We start from the raw sequence: 24,675 nt of genomic DNA on the forward strand, positions 1-24,675 counted from the left end.
CACAGGATGTTTATAGCACCCCATTCCTGCTCAAAACATGTAGAGTGAATTCCACACGCACACCCTACAACACCAACACCATCACATTTTGCTGTCAGAGCTGTCAAGCTGAATCCCGCTTTAATCTGCCAAAAGCACTTTTCTCCTGACATTTTTAATAAATACTTTCAGCTTTTAAACACATTTGTAGGAGCCATTTTGCCCCCTCCTCTCTCCCTTCCTCTTCTCCTCCTTCAGGAGAATGAGCTCTGAAAGCCTTAATAGCAAATACATTATGCTTATCAAAGGCTTCCTCCCCCTTCCTTTTTTGCATCCTGAAGCAGAGGTAGTGTTTTCAATTTTAAAGCTAAATTAACTGTCCAATTGAATTTGGCTGGTGTGAGCTGCTTTTTCCTGTGACAGGTTTTAGTTATGAAGCATATTTCACATTAATAGAACGGAACATGAAAACCCCACTCTCTCTGGGATGTAACCGTGGCTCACCATTGAAATGTTAAATTTAATATTTCAGACATGACTCGTGCCAGTGTTTGATTATTGTTCGTCATTTAAATCTCTCCTAACAGGGGAAGGTCCTAATTAGCAAAAAATCATGTTTTAATGAAGGCAAAATGCTAATTGCTAACACAAAAAAGCCTTCACATAAAATTATCCCAGCACTTCCATTGATTTCTTGGTGATTTAAAAAAAGTAAAAATAAAATAAAGAGCCCATTTGTGTGTTTATACACTTAGACGTCGTTTTGCATTGAGTTTATCATAACATTTCATTCAAAAGCAGCGTTTCCATTCACCCCCTAACCCTACCCCACTAATCACAGTCTACCCCAGCCCCCAATTCAGAACAGGAGGCATCAAAAGAGGTGAGCTCACCCATGCAGCCCAGAATAATTGGAACAACAGTTGGTTGTTTTTTTAAGTACAAAAAAGCATACAAACAATTTCACGTACACCCCAGCCCCCCCCCCCAATTTCCCTCCTCAAAGTAATCATCTTGAGCCATCTTTTGCTCCCAGGAAGCACAATTCCGTTTTGTTTTTCCTGCCTCTGATCTTTCACTTATCATACTATTTGCGCTATGATTATAGTGTTTGCAAGGGAGCTCAGCCACTTATGCCATAACACTCAATCATGACATGGGGGGGCGGGGGGAGAGAAAGTTATTACACAGTGACCTCTGGATGCCAACGTTTGTTCAGCGAGATTTATGAAATTGCCACAACACAGCGCCGCCCGTTTCTCAGTGGTACTCACATCGCTGAGGCAGTCCCTGGAGCTGCTGAGCTGGGAGCTGGTGGCCTCCCGGATGCTGTCGTCCTCGCTGTTCCTGCCACTTCGCTTCATGGGGACTTTCATCTGCAGTGATCAAAAAACATCATCCCATTGAAACAGGTATTTTAGTAAATCCCTCTCAGTTTATTCACCACCAGTCAGTGCTGAAGCTCATCTGGGGCGCAAGGCACAGCCCCACCGTGTTCTTAAAGCACTGGCAGGGTAACTTTTTCTCTCTCAATGGCTTACATGCTCTTTGGCAGGGGTCAGCAAACTTTTTCAGCAGGGAGCCAGTCCACTGTCCCTCAAACCTTGTAGGGGGCCGGACTACATTTTGGAAAAAAATAAATGAACAAATTCCTATGCCCCACAAATAACCCAGAGATGCATTTTAAATAAAAGCACACATTCTACTCATGTAAAAACACCAGGCAGGTCCCACAAATAACCCAGAGATGCATTTTAAATAAAAGGACACATTCTACTCATGTAAAAACACGCTGATTCCCGGACCATCCGCAGGCCGGATTTAGAAGGTGATTGGGCCGGATCCGGCCCCCGGGCCTTAGTTTGCCTACCCATGCTCTTTGGGGTAATTTCTTGGGGGCTGAAAACCAGCAGTGGCTGTGGCTGGAGCCAATGGTGGGAGGAGCTGGAACCAATGGTAGGAGGAACTGAAACTAAAAAAAAAGGGGGAGGAGGAAAAAAAAGGGCAGGACCAGTGCCAGAAGCCTAAAGAGCACATTTTCCCTCCTCCAGGCTGCCCCACTCTCCGCCTTATCACCTGCACCCAGTTACGCCTAGGGCCGCATGAAATTAGGCCATGGGACACATACAGTGGTGCCCCGCAAGAAGAACGCCTCGCAAGACGTAAAACATGCTAGACGAAAGGGTTTTCCGTTTTGGAGGCGCTTCGCAAAACAAATTTCCCTATGGACTTGCTTCGCAAGACGAAAATGTCTTGTGAGTTCCTGCGGGGTTTTTTCCCTTCCCCCCCCCTTTTCCTAAGCCCTAAGCCGCTTATCAGCTGATCCGCTAAAAGCCGCTAAACCGCTAATAGTGCTAATCCGCTAAGCTGTCAATGGGCTTGCTTCGCAAGACAAAAAACCGCTATACGAAGAGCCTCACGGAACGGATTAATTCCGTCTTGCGAGGCACCACTGTATTGCGCTTGAGGCCACAGATTTTCTAATCCTTGTTCTAAACCATTGTAGAAGAAAAATGGGGGCAGTTGATTGTCTGAAAGGGACCTGTGGCCAAATGTCTCTCTGGGCAAACGTATTATATTCTGTATATTTTTAATGACTTGCATGTGTTTTTGTAGGATTGTGTCAGTACGGTGTTGTAATTTACTTACATTCATTTTTAATATGCTGTAAGGCCCTTTGGAGAGTAAACGAAAGAAGTGTCTCCCGACATACACAATGACAACAAATAAATTGGGATCAGAAAAATAAAATGACACTGGTAAAATAATGTAGGTTTGTAACACAAATGTATTCATAAATAAAACTTAACTGTAAAAGACTAAACAGATTTTTTCCAGTTGTCATTGGTGTATGAATGTGTACACACAAATGCTTTTTGACATTCATACATTAATGAAAACTGAACAAGATTTTTTGGTCAAAATATGTTTGGTCTTTTGCTTTTATATTTGCGTTTAGGGTTCTTAACAGAATCACGGAACTGTAGAGTTGGAAGGGATGGCAAGGGTCATCTATTCAAACCCCCTGAAGTGCACGAATCACAGCTTCACTGGAGGTTTTAAAACAGAGGTAGGATGGCCATCTTTCAGAGATACCGTATTTTTCGCTCTATAACACGCACCCGACCATAACACGCACGTAGTTTTTAGAGGAGGAAAATCCGTAGGCATGCCACCCGTAGGCATTCCCTCTATAACACGCACAGACATTTCCCCTTACTTTTTAGGAGGAAAAAAGTGAGTGTTATGGTGCAAAAAATACGGTACTTTAGCTGAACCAGTTTCCAAAGCATAGTCCACTGCAATAATCTAATCTGGAGGTTATGCGAGGATGGCGTCCAGTGGCCAAGTCATCTTAATCCAAAAAGCATCAACAGCTGGCGAACTAGTGAGAGCTGGAAACAGGCAGTCTTGGACACAGATGCTATCCAAGCCTTCAGTAGCAGTACTGGATCCAAGAGTAACCCCAACCTAGGCACCTGCTGCTTCCAAGGAGGCACAGTCCTCTATCTAGAGCAAGCTGTCTCCTCAATTACTGGACCCGATAACTCAAATCATATAACACCTCAATCTTGTCTAGATTCAGTTTGAATTTTTTTGCCAAATCCAGCCCATCACCACCTCCAGGCACCCATCTAGCACCTGAACCACCTCTCCTAATTCAGATGTTACAGAGAGAGTTGCATACTATTTGCATGTTGGGGACACTTCACTCCAAATCTCCTGAAGATATCTCACGACAGCTTCATATTGGTGTTAAATGGCATGTGACACAAGATGGATTCCTGTGGAATGCTACAGAGTCAAGTAATATCCCCTATTGCTATTCTGGAGAAGCAACCATTAGAAGCCGAACCACCATAAAACAGTTGTGTATCCTTCGTCCCCACCTCACAGACTCCCTCCAGGAGCATACCATGGGCAGCAGTATCAAAATCTACAGAGAGGTGAGGGAGAATGAGCAGGGGATCACTCCTCCATCTTTCACCTGATGAAAGTGATCAACCAGGGCGACCAAGACACTTTTGGTGCCATGACCAGGCCTGAAGCCAGATTGAAACAAGTCTAGATAACCCCTTTCCCACTGGGAGATAGTTGTTTAGGACTTCTGCGCCCAGGACCCTAAATGAGGGACACATCTCTACCTCCTTCCAGGAAGATAACACCTTAGCCAACACACACCTGGAATGACCCGCTCAGTCAAGTTCCTTTGTCTAAATCTAGTAAGTCAAGATGGGCAGGACCAAGGGGTCAAGTTTGAACCCCTCTAAGAAATGTATTCACATCCTCACACCATAACAATGGAAACCGATACAGTACAGCCAGACCCAATGATGCTCTGGATACCTTCTCCAGACTCACTCTGTGGCATCTAATTCTGCCCAAATCTGTATGGGCAGAATTACCACAGCATGTCTTCAAGGATGGAATAGCATTGCTCTGCTGGCTAGATAAAGAAAGCTCACTCGCCATACAGAATAATATTGCTGGATGGCTACTAGAGGATGCAATGGTAGCAGAAAAGTAAGCTTTCCACACCACCATCAATAGGTGCAAGAATGTGCTGGGTCAAACTCAGACTGGAATTCGCACCAACTGTGCTCCTGCCATCGACCTTCCTTCTTCATCATGCACAGGTCTCTGGAGTACCATGGAGGTTTGCGTACAGCACAGCATCAGTGACGATACTCAGGCACAATCATACTGATGGCCCTACACGTCTCCTGGCTCCACAGTGAGACAAGTACCTCATCAGGAGCACTAGCAAACACTGGATTTCTGAGGGGTATGTGCTGAGACCTTTTGTGGGAGTCATAGGAGGCACTGGTGGGGACACTTACGCTCACAGGCATCATGTTGATCACCACGGCATTACAGAGCTTTGCAACTGCATGTAAGTTTGTGGAGGAGACTCATTTAACAAAGCCAACTGCTCTCTGCTGCTTTATCAAGTCTCCTAGCCCACGGATTGTAATGCTAGCCTAACCACCCTAACATCTCCTTTGAGATTAGACAATACTTAAAACAGCAGTACCTCATTTTTCATATATTCAAACCCTGTTTATCACACAGGATGCTGCGGCCTTATACCAAATCAGACTATTTGTCTGGCAGTGGATTTCAAGCAGTCAGTCTTGCATGCCCTGCTAACTAAGATCCTTGTAATGGGAGAGGCCAGAGAATGAACCCAGGACCTTTGCAGGCAAACAGCATCCTCTACCACAGAGCTAAGCACTTTCTCCAATTTTCTAGTCCCTGGTGTATCGCTGTCCCTAATTTAACCCTGTCTTTGCCTTTTGGAGACTCCTTCTTAGTGTGAGTTGCTAGAGTTGCCATCCTCCAGAACTCAGCTCCACCCCCACCAGTATTTAAATATTTGAGAGTGAGGTGGGTGGGTGGGTGGGTGGGTGTGGATGCATTTTTGGCTCTAATGCGCCTGCATGTGCATGAACATTAAGATAGCATGTCATACACAGCCTGACACTTTGCACACTGGGGAGGCTCGTACTCAACTGCTGATAACAGGTTGTAGGGCAATTATGCTATTCCTGGCCTATTTTTAACTGAAGGAACACACAGAGACACATGCAGATGCAGACACACTGCCAACTTTTAAATCAGTAGAAGGACAGGCTGTTGCAGAATAAGTGAGTGCAGGGTACTGAAAGAGAAGCTCAATCTTCATTTATGTGTAAGGTCTCACATAGTAATCCTTGGAAGAACAACAGCAACACTACAAAAGTGACAGCTATTTTCAGCACTGAAATGCTGGGGTGGGAGTTAGAATATTAAAAGGAAGATGCCTTATACCAAATTAGATCATTAGTCCCACTGGGCTCAGTTCTGTCTACACTAACTGGCAGCAGCTCTCTAAGGTCTCAGGCAGGGAGTCTTTCCCAGACCTACCTGGAGAAGCTGAGGGTCAAACCTGGGTTTTTCTGTATGCAAAGCTGGGAACCCATCACTGAACTATGCCTGAAATACAGTGGCTTGCCTAAGGCTACCTACTAAGTTCATCACCATGGTGTGAATTGGAATAGGAAAACTGGGGCAGAGCATATACTTTGTCTGCAGAAGGTCCCAGGTTCCATCTCAGACAACCCTGTCTCAAATCCTAGAGAACTGCTGTCAGGCAGTATAAGTAATGCTGCATTAGATGGTCCAGCAATGAAATATTAGAAAGCAAACTTCACGACACAGATTCAAAATGTATGCATGCAGGTCATGTGTGCAGCTTGCGACCTCAGCCCTGCCCATCCCATGCGCAGAGCCTACACACTTTGAAGATATGAATGGGGTTCCAGATCACAAACTGCAAGCTCCACGCATGCACATGCCCACACACCAGCTCCTCTGCAAAGATGGAACCACTGTAATTACTTCAAAGCTATCAGTAAACATTGCAAAGTTGTTTGCAACTGAGAATAATAATAATAATAATAATAATAATAATAATAATAATAATAATTTTTTATTTATACCCCGCCCTCCCCTGCCAAGGCCGGGCTCAGAGCGGCTTACAAGCAATAATAAAAACAAGATGAATGATTACAACTTAAAAACAAAAATAAAATACAACATTAAAATAATGGAACATTAAAATATTAAAATGTAGTCTCATCGCAGGAGGAGAAGGGAAAAGAGAGAGAGAGAGAGAGAGAGAGAGAGAGAGAGGGAGGGAGGGAATCAAATTGGCTCCAAGCCAAAGGCCAGGCGGAACAACTCTTTCTTACAGGCCCTGCGGAAAGAAATCAGATCCTGCAGGGCCCTGGTCTCATGAGGCAGAGCGTTCCACCAGGCCGGAGCCAGAGTTGAAAAGGCCCTGGCTCTGGTTGAAGCCAATCTAACTTCCTTAGGGCCAGAGACCACTAGGGTGTTGTTATTTATGGACCTTGAGGCTCTCCGTGGGGCATACCAGGAAAGGCGGTCCCGTAGGTACGAGGGTCCTAGGCCGTGAAGGGCTTTAAAGGTCAAAAGCAGCACCCATGGCAGAGACCCCGTGAGGAGCCTCGCTGCAGCATTCTGTACCCGCTGGAGTTTCTGGGACAGCTTCAAGGGCAGCCCCGCGTAGAGCAAATTACAGTAGTCAAGCCTGGAGATGACTGTCGCATGGACTGTCGCATGTGGCCAAGTCGGGGCGGGAAAGGTAAGGGACCAACTGCTTGATGCGGCGAAGGTGGAAAAATGTCGCCTTAGCTGTTGCTGTAACCTGCGCCTCCATGGAAAGGGAGGCGTCAAGGATTACACCCAAACTCTTAACGGAAGAAGCCTCCATATCACATTTCCTTCTCAACAGCATCATGTGGACTCATTCTCTGTCTTGGTTTATGGCAGCTTCCTTTGTATATACCTCCACAGAAGAGAGGAAGAAAGTTATGAATGTAAAACTGGCATGGGACAGAAATAGGCTCATCCATCTATCCCTGATTAATCTCTCTCTCTCCCTCTCTCTCTCCTTCCCTCCACATACATATCTATATACATCTTTACACACGCATGCATGCACATGCACACACACACACACACACACACACACACACTCTCACACTCACACACAAACTAACCAACCAATTAACTAACAGGATGGATTGATTACCCTATTCCATGTCAGTTTTGCATGCATTCAATCATAAGTCATACAAAATGTGCATTTAAATCATATACATTTCCCCCAGTACTGTATACACAATTTCGTATGCACTTTCCTCCAAAAGAAGCATTTTCTATTTCCAATGCCCCTCCTTACATATTTCTGGATATTTTTTCTACGCATCCTCCCTAAAATATTCATTTATACAGTGGTACCTCGGGTTACATACGCTTCAGGTTACATATGCTTCAGGTTACAGACTCCGCTAACCCAGAAATAGTTCCACAGATTAAGAACTTTGCTTCAGGATGAGAACAGAAATTGTGCTCTGGCGGTGTGGCAGCAGCAGGAGGCCTCATTAGCTAAAGTGGTGCCTCAGGTTAAGAACAGTTTCAGGTTAAGAACGGACCTCCGGAACGAATTAAGTACTTAACCCAAGGTACCACTGTATATGTATTCTCCTTGTGAAGCATGCATTAAAAAACAAGCAAACCCATCGTCACAAAAATCTGAAGAGGTGCTCCATCCAGTCGATAACTGCATTATGATTTACCTCTATGTTTGGGAATGGGAAATTATAGGTCAGTTGACTTTAAAAATGTGGACCTGATGAAATTCTGCTCCATCTTCATTAACTCAGCTGCTTTTATGGTTTTATTTCAATCAGATGACATGAGAAGGTGGTTTGGGGCAGGGCAGTCATCTCTTTGCTGTCTCTCCTCTTTCCAAAGTTTGCATACGAAAAACAACTGTGCACTTCCAATTCACACACAGAAGTAAATGGAGAGAATCTGACCTAACAAGGTCTTGCGTGGGCAAGCAAATTAGAAGCATCACTGCTGCCATTAACCTTTCAGAGTAAATATCAATTATGAAAACTTGCTTCAGTACCTATGTCCCCTGTTTGCTGCCGTGAATTAAGAGGGTCATCAGCCTTTCTGACAGATCTTGTTCATTTACACCTGCTGCCTGCCAGCAGGGGAGCCCACACCCCCGCCGCCAGTGCACTGAGCCAACCTGCTTTAATTCATTGGTAATTATCTTAATGAGACACACGCAGGACTGAACTAGGAGGACAACTTGTTCTGCTAAATGGGATGTGCTGGTTTCGGGGGGTACCCCTTGGCACAGCTGGGTGTTGTAAATGAAGTTTGTTTCTTCAAAGCTGATCCTTGCTCGCTTGAAATTTGACAGATCTCCCTGTCATTTGGAGAAGGTCCCAGGTCCAATCTGGGCGAACCAGAGCAGCGCACGGAAACGCCGTTTACCTTCCCGCCGGAGTGGTTCCTATTTATCTACTTGCACTTTGACGTGCTTTCGAACTGCTAGGTTGGCAGGAGCTGGGACCGAGCAACGGGAGCTCACCCCGCCACAAGGATTCGAACCGCCAACCTTCTGATCGGCAAGTCCTAGGCTCTGTGGTTTAACCCACAGCGCCACCTGCGTCCCTTATCATATTTGTATAAAACCATTATAGAGGTTCAATTTTGTCCACAGCAAAATTTGAGACGGTGGTGGGAAGTGAATTGGGATTTAGAAACTCAAGAAGATGCATGCAACAAACAGTGGACAAAAGCGCCATACAAAGCCAATAGAAAACAACCAGAGAAATAAAGCTTTAATGCAACCTTTGTAAACCTAGTGCCCTCCAAATGTTTTAGACTACAACTACTGACATGAGTTGCAGTCTAAGATATTTGGAGGGCACCATGTTTAGCAAATAATGCTTTTTTACAGGGATGGGAACCCATGTCCCCAGATGTTGCTGGAGCACAACTCCCATCACCGCTGATCATTGGAGGCTGATGGAAACTGGAGACCAAAAACAACTGCAGGGCCAAAGATTGCCCAGGAATGTTTTAGTATGTGTTAAGTGCAGGTGAATATATATGCAGATGTAGCTAGATTGAATTTTTTCCTGGTCAATAAAATGAGTATCATCCGCTATTATCTCTGATTCAGGACCTCCTATGTGAACCAGAGGGGGAAACCGGCAAAGCTTGAACCGTTCCAACCTGCTCACAGGCTCCAGGTGCTTGTGAGTAATCCCAAGCCACCGTGCCAGCCAAGAATCATGAGCCACATGCCATTGGATATCATATCCCGTGATTAAACATCATAACTCATTCCAGCCATAACTTCTGCTCGTTATAGTCTAGCTTTCCTTTTCCTTTCCTGCTATGGCTCTTTGTTCTTCCCTGAACAGTAATTTATTTTATTTTATTTATTTATTTGGAGTTGATTGGGAAGGACAGGAAAGGACAGGAAATGGAAAAGTGTTTTCACCCCAAAAACTCAGTCCCCCTTCCTTAGCACTCCGTATGAGTATCTCTGCCTCCACCACCACCTGACTTCCATTTCATCCAAACAGCTCGACTCTCCAGTTAAAGCAAGAGTCTCCTCTCAGGTCCCAGGTCATCAGAAAGATTATTTTTATTTAGGGTTGCATCTATTTTCAAATTGCAAGCATTCCCCCACCCCCACCCCCTTTGCTCATTATTAATAAATACACTTCAATTTATCAAAAGCTCCCTTTCGAGTGCTACTGGGAGCCCTGGGGCAAAAGGAGACAAATTCTTTTCTTAAGTTGTTCTGAAAGGTGCTGGGCTCAGCGACCCTCACCCCCATTAACCTACCAAAGCTAGTTCACTCCTACTGGGAGCTCTGCAGCTTGCACAGCGGCAAACTCAAACTGATCTTGTGCCATCTCAATATATTTGTTCATTATCTTGCGCACACACAGAAGCATTTGGAAATGTACTTGGGGCACAGGCCAAATTGAATCATCTGCCTTCATTTTCTACACGATCTGAAGCTACAGCTGCTACAACAGGCTGTGGGATTTCTTCCCCCACCCCAATTTCTCCCTCCCTGACCCCCCTCCATCTCTCTCTTAAAGCCACATCCATCTGTTTTTGCTTGTTTTTTTAAGCACTTTATAAAGTTTGGTTCTTAGCATACAACTTTTTTAAAAAAGTATCACAATTAAAACTTCAGGAAGATTCCTTTTTGTTTTGCAGCAGAAAGGAGAGGGGGGGGGGGAAAGCAGGTGAGGGAAACTGTGTGCCTGACCACCCCATGAGAGAATGCATATGCAGAATCTTTGTACCGCAAAGTTTACAAAGGAGACAAGTACAAAATGTGTACCGGATTCTTCCAGGCGATGCATTTTTCTCCCAACTATTGTTGTAGGGGCAAACGTTGTTGGATTATTATCATCATACTAATTATCATTTAATTTATTAGCTGCACTTCACCCTAAGATCCCAGGGTGGGTTGCAGCATTAAAACACAACATTACACAACACAACACAGTATTTAAAAGTAAAAAAATAAAAAATAAAATAGTTACAGAAATAAGCTGGGTCTGAAAAAAATACACCTCAAGCCAGAAACCAAGGCAAAGATATGCATGTTCACCTAGAAGCTGCATAATGAAGGTGCAAGAGGTACCTCTGTAGTGAGTGATTTCCACAACTTAGGGGCTGCTGCAGAGAAGGCCCTCTCTTGGGGCCCCTCCTCCACAAGCTTCTGAAGGTAGAAGAGACTACCAAGAGGAACTCTGCCAATCTGGCTCTGTAGGGAAGGAGGTGCTCTCTCAGGTATCTGGGGCCTGAATTTTGGGGCTTTGAACACTACTGCAAGCATCCTGAATTGGGCCCAGAAACAAATGGAAACTAGAGTGGCTGTTTCATGAGATCGAAATGGAACTCCAGCCAGTAATCTGGCTGCTGCACTTTGGACCAATTAAGTGTCTGAGTCTTTTCCAAGGGCAGCCCCACCCAGAGCACAATGCAGTAATCCAGTTTAGAAGTTGACAGCTCCTGACATTTCAGATCACTGCTCATGCTAGCAGGGGCTGACTCGTGTATATAGTCATAACATTTCTCAAGAGTCACAAATGGGACTAAACCAGGGGTCGGCAAGGTTTACCTTGCCTGGGCTGGTTCACTCCAGCGGAGATCCCTCTGTGGGCTAGATCACGTGCACGTGTGAGCGTGCATGCCAGTGATTTCCAGTGTCTGCGCAGACGCTGTACGGGGACTCGCCAAATGGGCGGCTTGGTTTGGGGGCAGCTTGTGGGCCGGTTAAATGACCCCCACTGGCCGCTTGTGACCCATGGGCCTTAGGTTGCTGACCCCTGGACTAAATATAGGAAGAGCCCTGCTGAATCTTATCTATGCCAGGTAGAATACAAGGAACGGTACAGCATTTGCTTTGCACTCAGAAGGCCCCAAACTCAGTCCCTGGCCTCTCCAGGTAGGGCTGGGAGAGGCCCCTCCCTGACGGAGAGCTACTGCCAGTGAGTTCAAACCAGGGAAGAAGAACCTGTGGCCCTCCAGATATTGCTGTATTACAGCCAGAACCAGTCCACCTATAAGGTGAGGTGAAGCAGCCGCCTCAGGTAGCAGAAGTGCAAGAGGCGGTGCTCCACCTGGCCAACTACTTCCACTGCTGGTGAGGAGGTGGCGTTCCAGCACATGGTGTTGCCGCCCGTCTTCCCTGCCCCCGGGGGAGAAGCTGAGTGGCAATGCTTGGAGAAGAGCCCCAGCGCACACCTAGTTGGGTGAGAACTGGGGCATTCCTGTGAGCCATGTTGCTGATCAGGCTTCCTACCACCTAGGGAAGAAGCCAAGTAGTAATACTTAGAGGAGCGTTCTGGCTCCCATTGAGTTTAGCGAGAGCGGGAACATGGCGGCAGAAAAGGGCAGGTGTGGTGGCGGGGGGCAGGAGGCAGCAATTCCTGTTTCGCCTCAGGTGGTGAAACGGAACAGGCTGCCCCTGACTACAGCTCCCATCAGCCTTGACCACTGGCCATGGTGTCTGGGGCTGATGGGAGTTGGGAGTCCGACAATATCTGACGGGCCAAAGGTTCCCCATGCCTGGTCTAAACAATACTGAGCTAGGTGGAGCAGCAGTCTGACTCCATATAAGCAGCTTCCAATGTTCCTGATCAGCTCCCATAGTGACCAGCCAGCAAGATCTCCTGACGGGCACCTGGTATTTAGAGCCATACTGCCTCTGATATTGGTGGTAACATAGCCACTGTGACTTGTAAAAGGTTAAGGTAAAAGCAGTGCTTTTTTCTGGGGAGACGCAGGCGCATGCATACCCCTAAACATTTTGTGAATCTTTGTACTTTTGTCCATTTACTGTATTTATTTTCCCTGGTTTGAACTATAAAATGGTGAGAGTACCCCTAAACATTTTTTTAGGGAAAAAACACCACTGGGTAAAAGACCCCTGGATGGTTAAGTCCAGTCAAAGACGACTATGAGGTGCAGCGCTCATCTTGCTTCAGGCCGAGGGAGCTTTCTGGGTCAAGAGGCAAGGCAGGACTAAACCGCTTCTGGCGCAACGGAACACTGTAATGGAAGCCAGAGTGCACGAAAATGCTGTTTAATTAATAGCATTACCCTCCTTTTAAAGCCACCCGAGCTGGGGACCACCAACGCAGATTGTGGTAGCAAATTCGATATTTGAACTATGCACTGTGTAAAGAAACACTTTTGCTTCCTCCAAACCCCTCACTCTTTAGCTCCATTGGATGACCCCATATTCCAGTATTATGGAATTATCCCCCTGTCTACTTTTCCTTTTTGTGGGGTAATGCAGCCCCCAGGGCTGTCTTAAGTGTATGTGGGGTGCAAAGATCTGCCCGGTGCCCCCCCCCAGGTTGCCCAGTCCCAGGCACGCAGGAGGGCGAAGCTGGCCAGCTGCCTCAGCATCTCGCTGGCTCGGTCACCCCCAAACTCACGGTGCAGAGCTGCCTGCAGCAGAAGAGCCCGCCATGGCACTCCGATCGAAGGGTGGACTCTTCCCCAGACTCAACTCTCAGGCCCCCAACTCTTGGTCTAGTGCCTCTGAGAGCCCGGCGCCCGAGTGCCCCGCACCCCTAATGCCTATGGGTAAGATGACCCTGGCAGCCCCAATGCTTTTCTAACATTAGGAGATTTAAATACACACACCTTGTCATTACGAGTGCCCAGTCTACTTTAAAATATCTAGGAAATTAGGTGAAAGCCTATTGTGCAGGTGAAGTCATTACAATTGCACCCACAGTTGAGTCAGAAGATTTTGAGCAGGCGAGCTTTAAGTGGCAGACTATGCTCAGCTGATGTACAGAAGGTGCCAAAATTATAAATGCCTGTTCTTGCCAGAATGTGGTAAAAGTCAGTGAGCTGCCTTCATTTTTAAAGCTCGAAGCAAACAAAACCATTTGGCTTTATAAATGCATTTCTTTTGACTCTTACAAAAAAAAAGAAAAAAAAAAGGACCTATGTATCAAAACAAGATGGAATCATATTGCATCTGACTTGTTTCCTTGAAAATCCAGCCCTAATGCATTCTAACAGAATTTATCTATCCCAAGCATACCTCATAATGAGATCAACTGGGAAAAATATCAGCCTTGTTTGTATATTTTATACGTGCTCTAACTTGGCAGTTTGGAGATTATGTATTCCCCAGGTCCCTCCTTAAATCGCTTCACACACTGCAATTTGATTTTCTTTGCTTGCCCTTTTCCACAATTTCTCCCCCTTACATTTCATTGAGTTCTGGCTCACAGGGCAACATTCCCTTTGAATTAAGGGTGCAATCTTTTTTCCTCTCAATAAGGATATGTGGCACGAAAAAGCAACGTTACGGTTTGAAGATTTTATGATTGAAAGAGGACTCTGGTGTGCGCATGCTTGCGTGGACGTTTGTTTTGTTTTAAATCCAATGAAAAGGCAAATCCTGCAATTCTAAGTAAAGTCTGTAGATGTGTGTGCCTTCTGATCTCACCAGTCAACAGGGATATGCATTGTGCATGTTTGCAAACAGAGCGCACCTCACACCCAATTACTGTAGCAAAACACATGCATTGGACATAGGTATCACGCAATGCGAGACTAATCTTTCTAAATTGATGGATCGTGCAGCTGACAGTTAAATTTGCAAAAAAGGTGGTCATGGAGCTAAAGTCCTAGTACACTGTCTGAGTGTGTAGTCAATGTAAACATTGCTTAATTCCCATAGAATCCAATGCATGGCCAGATGAAGTTATAGCAAGGTGACTGAAACCACTTTTTAAACCTCCAAAGGGAAAGAGACATTTAAACCATGAATTTGAATTCCAATTCTTTAAATAATGCACTTCCTGAACAAGAGCATAAAATAAGTGATTGGTGTAACAGCTCAACACCATGCTCACTTACAGATAAATAAAGCAAACTACCTAGGAGCATGAGTCAAAAACTAGGATCATGTATGTTACTAGGTTATGCATTTTTTGTGTTTTTATATTGTAAAATGCCCTGTGATCCTAGGATGAAGGGCAGTATAGAAAATATAAACAAACAAACAAACAAATAAACTCCCTGCTCTGCACCTTCTCAAGTGCTTTTACTGCATGGGAAACTGAGAGGTATTTGGGCAGGTGTGTAGAAATCTATGGACTTGAGTGGATTGAATGTAGCCTATTGTGCAAAAAAAGAGATTCACATCCATTGTTCCACTCACTTTTACCTCTGGCCATGCCCACTGCTAGTCTAGAAGGTTGCCCCTGAGTGAATGTGGTCCTCAGGCTGAAATGTGTCTGAAAATAGGCCTTAAACTGCTTCAAACCCAACGCTAGGCTTTATTTCATCCTGGTCAAAGAACTAGTTTGGCATCTCCCATGCACATTTGTGTACACACACACACACACACACACACACACACACACACAGTGGGAGCCTCAATGGTGCCCCTCTGGAGGCTTCACCTGGAGCAAAAAAACTGGCTAGCTCCCACTCCCACCCCCTGTAGCTACGGATCTGTCAAACATATTATGAAACACACAGCATTTACGCTGCTTTAGGAAGTCCGGAGGCACAAGATGCACCCATCAAACATTTTGTTAAGAAAATTCCCAGGTGGGTGAAAAATTAGGACCAAAAAGAATTGGGATCTTCTGTGATAGATGATACAAGACAATCCAACTTTCCCACAGGAAACCACTTTTAAAAAGCCTCTTTATCCCATGTGTTTCCAGCTAAAAAGGCTCCCAGTGTGCCTTTACGATCAATAAAACAACAAGACAGTCTTTGCCCTCAGGCTTACAATCTAAAAGACACAACACAAAAGGGATAGGAAAAGGCTCTAGGTATCAAATACTGCCTCAGGGATTGGAGCCTGTGTAGAAGAGTGTGGTCTTGTAAATAAGTCCAAAGTTACTATTCTGTATAAATCTTTACTTGGTTGTTGGGTGTTAATGTTTCTGGGTCCAACAACAGGCACCAAGAATGAAGAGTAGCTTTATAAAAATAAGCTTTGGAGTAGCCTCTAAAACCCTCTGCTAGAACTGAAAACTGAGGCCCAAGGAATTGTTTGGATCACGTGAATCCAGGACAAGTTCTCAAACTGCCAAGTCCTTAACATTAAGGGAAAGTCCGCAATTTACAAGCTCTATCCTTACACTGGGGGCTAGGGAAATAGGAACGGAAACTGCCTGTACAGTGGTACCTTGGGTTACATACGCTTCAGGTTACATACTCTTCAGGTTACAGACTCTGCTAACCCAGAAATAGTACCTCGGGTTACGAACTTTGCTTCAGGATGAGAACAGAAATCGTGCTCCGGCGGCGCAGCAGCAGCCGGAGGCCCCATTAGCTAAAGTGGTGCTTCAAGTTAAGAACAGTTTCAGGTTAAGAATGGACCTCCGGAACGAATTAAGTACTTAACCTGAGGTACCACTGTATTCACTTCATTTATGTGTCCCACGTTCAGAAATCAATCCAGCAAATACGATCGGTATCTGCCGTTGTTCTTCCTTTCAGTCCACAAATATGCAGTTGGTTACGTTTACTGCAGACACCCCATTTGCATTGTGTTTCCTTTTCACTGAAACGGATGAGGTGGAGTAACGTAATGACAACGTAATTATGCCAATCCCATAAGTTCCATGATTTCACCACAATGGACTGCAAGATGACTTGTGCAGTTTTCAAGGGAAGATGAACTGTAGCAGAACGGAAGCAGTGATGCATAGAGGTTGGAGTGGAAAACGATGCCTTCTTACATCCCTACTGGAGACCGACAGGAGAAGGAAGGAAGGAAAGCTTTATCCCTCCTGCAACATCCCACCATTTTTCTAAGCTGGGGGCAGAGGAGGGGACTCCCCTCCTCTGGCAGGCCACTTGTCTCCTGTGCTAGGTATTGAGGTGGAACAAAACATTCCATCTCTCCCCAGTCAATCCACTCACTTGCCCAAATGAATTTTCTTTTCACCTATGGAAACCAGGCTAGTATTTAAATCAGGGATGGGGAACCCGTGGCCTTCCACATGTTTCTGAACAGCCTGAGCCCACCCATGTTTAAAAGTCTGGTTACTGGGAAGCAAGTGTTATCAAATACAACACAAGCCACTGATAAACTGAGGTTGAATTGAGCAAGGCGGAAGATGATGTGTTAGTATGAGACTCAGAGAGCAAGCTAGGCTAGGTTTACACAGTGTTTTTCCCCCAACATCACACAGGGAAGCGATGAGAACCGACAGCTTTAATGTTGCTGTCATCTACACATAAAGATACCATCTATTAAAGGCTAATATCAAACAGCTGGGATCTTCAAAGCAACTGTAAATTTAATATACATATTAAATTTTCCAAATGCAGGATGCGACGTCTCATAATGTTACGGAACCAAAGAAGAAAAACTATCCTTCAATTTACTGATGTGTTTCCTTGATGCAAATGAATAGTCATTCATCAAATGCTAGTAGCTGTGAATAAAAAAAAAAAAACCCAGCATGTGTGTACACACAAACATACACGGACATCTGGAAAAGAGCTATACTAAGAAGATCTGGAATCCTGGACTTGGATCAAGAAGTGTCACAGGCAGCTCCCAAGGTTTGAGTGGACACAGAGGGCTTTGCACAGCAGAACCCAGGCACAGTCTATACAAGAGCTTAGATTGGGAAACAAGCCGTGTTTGGATGGATGGGTTGGCAAACAGGCTCTTCCTGCTTCCTTTTGCTGGGCTTCTGGGAGGCTAGGGGCCAAATGGAGCAGAGCACAGCTGGAGGTAATTTAGGTAGACAGAGCCTAGCCAACGTCCAGTGAGACTGACTTGAGGAGTGATAGCTGGCAGGGAGATTATTACAAAATGCATAATGGATAAAATACGTGCTTAAGAGTAATTGAGACTGAGCTGAAACAAGAGGGGATTTGGGAAGCAACTCCACTAGAGACGGTGATCCAGCTTCTATCTCTTGGATCACAATAGCCGGAATTTTGTTCCTTCCTCTTTCAGGTCCAGAACTTCAAAGAAGTCAGCGACTTACCCTACTCTGGCCAGGCTACAAGCCCTTTCCACTAAGACAGACCTGGGTCACATCTGCACCAAAAGTTTAAAGCACTATGATGTCAGTCATGGCTTTCCCCAAAACATCTTGGGAATTGCTGTTTGCAAAGGGCGCCGAGAATTGCTAGAAGAACCCCTCCCTTTCCTCTTACAGGGCTGCAATTTCCAGAGTGCCTTGGGAAGAGGGATTGATTGTTAAACCATTCCTTTAAAGTAATATGGGGTCTCTATACAACTCTCAGCACCCTTAACAAATTACAGTTCACAGGAGTATTTGGGGGGCCATTAGTATTTTAAGTGATATGATACTGCTTTAAATGCATAGTGCAGATGGGGCCTCAGTCTGATTTACTTTGAGAGCAGTGCCAGATTAAAATTTATGATTAAACCATACATTTATAGTTTAAACATATAGTGTGGGTGTGGCCCTGGGCTCCACCAGATATCACACAGCAACATCGGTTGGTAGCAGGTTCCAAGGTAGAGCAGTCAGGTTCTGCAGAACCAAGGAGAGATTCCAGTTTAGAGCTTCTGGAGAAGGCTAGATGTTGATCCAGCAGAATCTAAAGTCAACTGAGCCTGCCTCTACTGTTTTTAATTTTGAATAAACAAATAAATCATTCTTTATATATTCTTAATTTTTATTTGCTGCCCTGGGATCCATCCCCCTTTGGGAGGAAGAGGATAAACATCTCACAGCCATCACAACAATAATGCGCCTCCAGCGAAGCTTGCATCTTGACAGAGCGCTACAGCACAAGCAAAGTTTCAACGTCTTTGGTAGGTTCCTAGGCTTGTAGCTGAGCACTCTGAACACAGGAAGCTGCCTTAATTCCGAGTCAGTCTGTTGGTCCATCTATCTCAGTAATGTCTACACTGACTGGCAGTGGCTCTTCAGGATTTCAGATGGGTGACAATTTCCAGCCCTACCTGGAGATCCTGTGGATTGAACCTGGGGCCATCTGCAAGCAAAACAGATGTTCTTCCATTGTGTAACGGCCTGTATTTCCCCTGGAGGCGGAGCACTGAGAAGGGGCTCAGGTACCTTCTCCAGTAGGGATTTATTTAGTTATTATTTCAGTAGTGTCTATATAGCTTAATGCCACAGTTTCTATGTATACAATTAGCTCAGCACATGGGCTGCAAAAGGGATACCGCATAAAAATCGGGGGGGGGGGGACTTACTTAAATATATGCTGAAATAATAATTAAAAAGTCACAAAGCATTGGAAATATAAATGAGAAAGTATCCAGCTCAAAACTTCTAGGTCAATGAGAGGCAACATGATGCTGCCTTATGGAACCATTTACATAAAGCTGTAGAATATAATTGTTCAACATAAGGAAATTGTATTTCCAAGGACATCCACCACTTCTATCATTCTACCATTTAACATTTTCAAACATAATTTATGTATTTGTGATACTGAAATGCTAATAAGCTCAACATTTAGATCATCTGAGCCTCTGATGCCTTTAAAAAAAGAAGCCTTGAACATCTGGTCTGACCATTCAATCCTAGCCAGAAGAATATGCAAATGCCAAAAACTTTCCCCCTACTCTCAAGCTGGTTCACTATAACATCTCATTATACATTTACAGCCCAAATGGACCCGGAAAAAAGCTCCACTGCATCCAACGGGGTTATTCTCCATTATGTGTATTTAGGACCACAGTTTTAGCTTCTCATTGAGTGAGTCATTTAGGATTGCAGTGTTAGCTTCTTACCTGTGAGTTGTGGAAGATGTTTTGCTCAGGAGGATCCCTAGAGAGAGACTATCAGAGTGGAGGTATTATTTAGGACATTTTGTTGTAGTCAATATTTAATTCTGGAGACAATTTTTGTTCTCATTGGTATTTTTGTATCTTTGTTGTTAGATCTTTGTTGTTGTCTAATCTTAATATATTGTTGCACATACTCGAATGTGGCAAGAGACTCAATGAGCGCAAGCAAGGGGTTTGCTTTTCTTAGAATGAACGTCAATGGAGACTGCAGTGTCTTTAAGATATATGGTTTTATATCCTGAGCATAGGATGGAAGGGCTCACGGCATTAGCCATTTGTCTCTAAGCCACCAGGGTCCTCTCTTGAGGGTGCTAAGTCATTATCTTACAAAGAAACTGGGTTGACCAGATCAACAGGTTTCCTCTACTACAATCAAAGCCTTGGTTGGGCCCACAGATATCATCCAGACCAGCCCCCCAAGCCTGTAGCAATATACTTACTGAGATGTTTTCATGCACTGTTTATGACTACTTAACTTTTGTTATATTTTTTGTAATTATGAAAATCCTGAAGACATGGCCCATGGTGCGTAAATACCCATATGTCTTAGGCATGGGAGACCAATAACAGAAATCAACCCAAGTTACTGACTCATAAATTTCATATATTCTGAGAAAAATTCTTTCTAGAATCTAAACTGACTTTGCTTTATGTTAGCTTCTGGGACCTTGAACTTGTTATGAACACACAAGCTGTTCCCCTGACAAGAGTCTACAGCAGAGCTTTCCAAAGTGTGTCACGACATGCAGTTTGTAGGTGTGTCGTGCAAACACTCTCCGTGTTCCTCCCAGGGCTGGAAAGGGGTTAGTTTAACCTCCAGTTTGCAAGTGAAACTGAATCACTGTGTCGCGAAATGATGCATGTCTAAAAAGCGTGTCACCAAGATGAAAAGTTTCGAAAGCTCTGGTCTAGAGAAGTAAGAATTGTTGCAATAAATGGCAGGTTTCCTTCCTGATAGTCTATCAAGATTTTATTAGTTCCAACGCACACATATGTATGGATACGCTTATAAAGCTTCCATGTGGAATATGTCTGTATTTGCATGTGCAAATAGGTGGGGGGGGATTATTTGCTATACAGACTGACTAATATATAAAAGGGTTCTTGTTTAAACAGAAGTCCAACATATTCTGATCACAAATACAGCAAAAAAATGCCAGACAAATGCTTGACATTTTGAACAGAACGATCCTTTTGCTGCCATGCTCACCCAGTTCTAGCTGTCTCTCTTTGGCCCCATCTGCGTTATATTTAAAGCACAGTGGTGCCACTTTGAACAGTTATGGCTTGTCCACAAAGAACTCTGGGAACTCCCCCCACAGAGCTACAATCTACTGAGAGGTTTAACAGTTGATGCCTTTTCCCAGGGAATTTTGAGTAGTGTAGTTCTGTGAGACAAACAGGGATTTGATGCCCCCCCCCCCAAAAAACAGGCAAGCCTCTCTCGGGTCATTGCATAGCCACAGTTGATTCTAGTTCCACTGGGTCTGCTCTGAAAGAACATGAGACCACAACTTTGCTGAAGGTTGAGCAGGTCAGAGTTTGGTCAGTGCTTGGAGACTCAGCAGTAGAGGAAGCTGTGCGGGCACCTGGGCCACCCTCCCACAGGGGCGGGACGCACTGCGGGGCCTCCAGAGTCTGCCTGCCTCCTCCCACTTAGCCGCCCTACAACCGGGGGGGGGGAGGCAGCGGGCGGACCATTTGGGCAGCGTGGAGCCTGTGCGTGCCCAAGCCATCGCGTCTCTCCCAGGAGAAACGCATGGCTTGGGCGCACTGCAAGCCCCACAGTGAGTGCCGCCTGGCATATTGTCAGCCCCCTCAGTGGTGACACCCGGGGCGACCCGCACCCACCGCACCCCCCTTCCTCCGCCCCTGTGGAGACTTCCTGGGAAGCAAAACTTTAACACCTTCCTTCATTTCCATGGTGGAAGACAAGTGGGCTATAAATCTATGAAAATAAATTGTATTTTATTTTCCCTGCAATTTTCTCTGTTCCATTTAAAAATAACTTGCCTCACACCAAGAGGGGGTGTAGTACATGGAGAGTGGGAGGATCTGCACCTCAGGGTTAGAATACCTGCTTTGCATTGAAAGGGTCACGGGTTCAATCCCCGGCACCTCCAGCTAAGGCTGGGAAAGTTTCCTGCTTGAATCCTGACTGAGCTGCTGCCAGGCAGCACAGATAACCCTGAGCCCGATGGGCAGGTGGTCTCACCTGGTATAAGGCAGACATTGCAAGCACAATAAGCTAGGAAGAGCAGGAGCTGTCGTAGACTGGCTTGGATGCAGAAGAGTGGTGGGAGGCACCAGCCTGGGAACCCCCTGGGGAACCAAGCTCAGGTCCAGGGGAGTGGCGGTGGGAGGCGTTGGAAGCTGGAGGGGCAACAGAGTGAGCAAGAAGAGTCTGCAACAGAGTGCAGTTCAGATTCTGAGGCTGAAGCAGAGGCTGGAGAAGAGAGGGGTCAAGACGCTGCTGAAGAATCCAGATAAATCAGGGGCCGGCAACCTAAGGCCCATGGGCCACAAGCGGCCCATGAGGGATGTTTAACTGGCTGATGGACCCTCGCTGCCCACTCAGTTGGCTCCTGTGTGCCGCGTTAAACCGGAGCGGAGCAGAACAGGGACCGCCTTCCGCGACACTGGCCGGCTTCCCATTGGTTGCAGGAAGCTCCTGCAGCCAATGGGAAGCTGCACATGCCTCCTCTGCGCTGGAAGGAGTGCTGGAAATAGTGTTTGCATGTGCACTACGGCCCATGAACTGGCCCAAGCCACAAAAACTTTGCCGGCCCCTGAGATAAATAAAAAGAGCAAACAGAGATTAGCTGTGTGCACATGCAGTTTGAGACTGCGTGGGGGAAAGCCGGGAGAGGAGGAGCCTTAGAGAGGGGTAAGACTTCCGAGGAAGAGTTGCTGAGACCACCAGGGCTAAGCTGTGGCCTGTTTCCTTGAATAAATATTTAACTTCACTGGCCTTGAGTGGTTTTTTGTTGTTGTTGTTGCAGACCTATGCCTGACTCAAGCCCTAACAGGAGGGTGCTGGCAAGCCCCTACCATCTCCGGCATGCCACTATCTTCCTTTTGCAGCTCTCAGAGTGCTGGGAGGTGGACATATGGAGCTAGGAGCTTCCTTTTCTTCATGAAGTTGTCTTCTGACTCAGAGAGGGCTAAAAAACAAGACAATGCCAATGTGGGGAGAGGAGGGTTTGGTGACAAGCTCAAACTGTCCCTCACACAACTGTTATTTCATGTACTCGTGTGGAAGGATTCTTACTGTATAGAGGACTATTATATCATGCTTGCCCTCACCTAACAATCTGAGATTACCACCTCAGTGAGGAACAGGCCTATGATTTGTTAGACCAGGGGGTGGAGGACTGTATTCTGACTAAGGGCCACGTTCCGTTCTGGGCAGGGTTCCCAAGGGCCACATGCCAGCGCTGGGTGGGGCAGCAAATGTAAATTTTATCCTACCGATTGCATGCACCCCTACCTCTCTATCCTCCATCCAGGTGAGGAAGAGGTGTTACCAGAGTTTGAAGACACCTCCAACCAGGCCAGGCAAAAACAAAATAACCCTCAAAAAGGGTGCCCAGCAGGACCAGTCAGGGGTGTCATTTGAGGAGAGAGTGTGTGGCTGAGGAGGAGAGCCACAAAGAGGGCTGGAGGGCCACACTTTGCCCCTAGGCCTGAGGTTCCCCATCCCTATGAAAGACAGTTGCCGTGGATACTTTCTGTGAGACAGGAGTGAGGAGCGATGCTTCGTACGTCACTCTTGCCATTGAGGTGTTTGGGCTCTCATAACAAAGCTGGCTCCATTAGGAATCACATAGACAAATTCCCCAGAATACCTCAGGGACACATCCTGTTTTTGTTTTGTTTTTTTCTGCTGGGGAGGGAGGGACACCCTGAACCACATGAATTATTTATGCTCCAGCATTTCGGGTGAAGTCCCTTGATAATGTTCTGCCCTGAATAGCTAAAAAGGGGGTGACAATTGTTTCTGTTAATTATTGTTGTGTTTTGCTTGGTGATTAACATTCACGGCTGAGGAATAGGAAACACGTTTTGTCATCCGTCCCCCCACCCCCCCCCCCCGAAGTCGCGCTGCGATAAGGACATGCATGGGGGCCCTGTGGAATTGTTGTTTATCACTTAATATAGAAAACGGATCAGCTGAATTACCCAGGGAATAAACAAAAGCTGGGAAAGCTGGGTGCTGGGGATGCAACCATTCATGTCCTGCTACTGTGCAACTGGGGGGGCTAGTTTGCTCTCCAGCCACTAGGACTGACTACTAAATCTTGCTACACAGCATACCGTCTGAAACTAATTGCTAGCTTTGTCATTGTAAGGCAGAGCTGGGAAACCTTCTCCTGTCCAAGGGCCACATTCCCTTCTGGGCAACCTTTCGGAGGCCGCAAGCCAGCATCACGAGGGGAAAGAGACAGAAAGAAATGCGTTTAGGACCACAGTGTACACAACTGCTCATTGCTTCAGCTAGTTTTCGATGTGACGTCTGACTAGATTGTTGTCAATAAATCTGAACAAGTTAATGCCACAGGGCCCCCCCAAGACTGATGGCTTTTTGTTTTGTTTTCGCAGGTGTATTCCACAAAAGATCAGAGATTGTCTGTTAGGAAGCTGTTTTATAGTGAGTCAGAACACTGGCCCCCAATTAGCTGACTGGCAGAAGATCTCCAGGATTTTGGACAGGGGTCTACCATGATATGCCAGGGGTAGAACCGGAGACCTTCTTTAAAAAATAAAAAATAAAATAAAAATGCTTTTCTTCTTAGAGATTGAAGAACAACATTTATACAGCAAAAGAAACCCTTAGTAGCTAAGATGCAGCACAGAATAAAGCCAAGTTACTGTAACACAGCAAAGGAAAGCAAAAGTCCCAGTTATTCTGCACAAGAAAAACAGCTCAATATCAGGAACCAAACCAGCCAAAAGATTATACATGCTGCGGTAGGAAATCCCTTGTG

At 45.6% G+C, this 24,675-nt stretch overlaps 1 protein-coding gene across 10 annotated transcripts in view; it reads right to left on the reverse strand.

Annotated features, from left to right (window-relative positions):
- Positions 1–24,675, reverse strand: part of FBRSL1 (fibrosin like 1) — a 791,131-nt gene that overhangs the window by 427,423 nt on the left and 339,033 nt on the right. For all 10 annotated transcript variants that reach the window (XM_081842687.1, XM_081842691.1, XM_081842685.1 and 7 more), the window contains one exon: positions 1,254–1,355. In XM_081842687.1, coding sequence (XP_081698813.1) covers positions 1,254–1,355 — 102 coding nt within the window. The remainder of the gene's footprint in view (positions 1–1,253; positions 1,356–24,675) is intronic.

This window comes from Podarcis erhardii (assembly GCF_964252035.2).
Source record: "Podarcis erhardii genome assembly, chromosome: 15".
NCBI classification, from domain to species: Eukaryota; Metazoa; Chordata; class Lepidosauria; order Squamata; family Lacertidae; genus Podarcis; species Podarcis erhardii.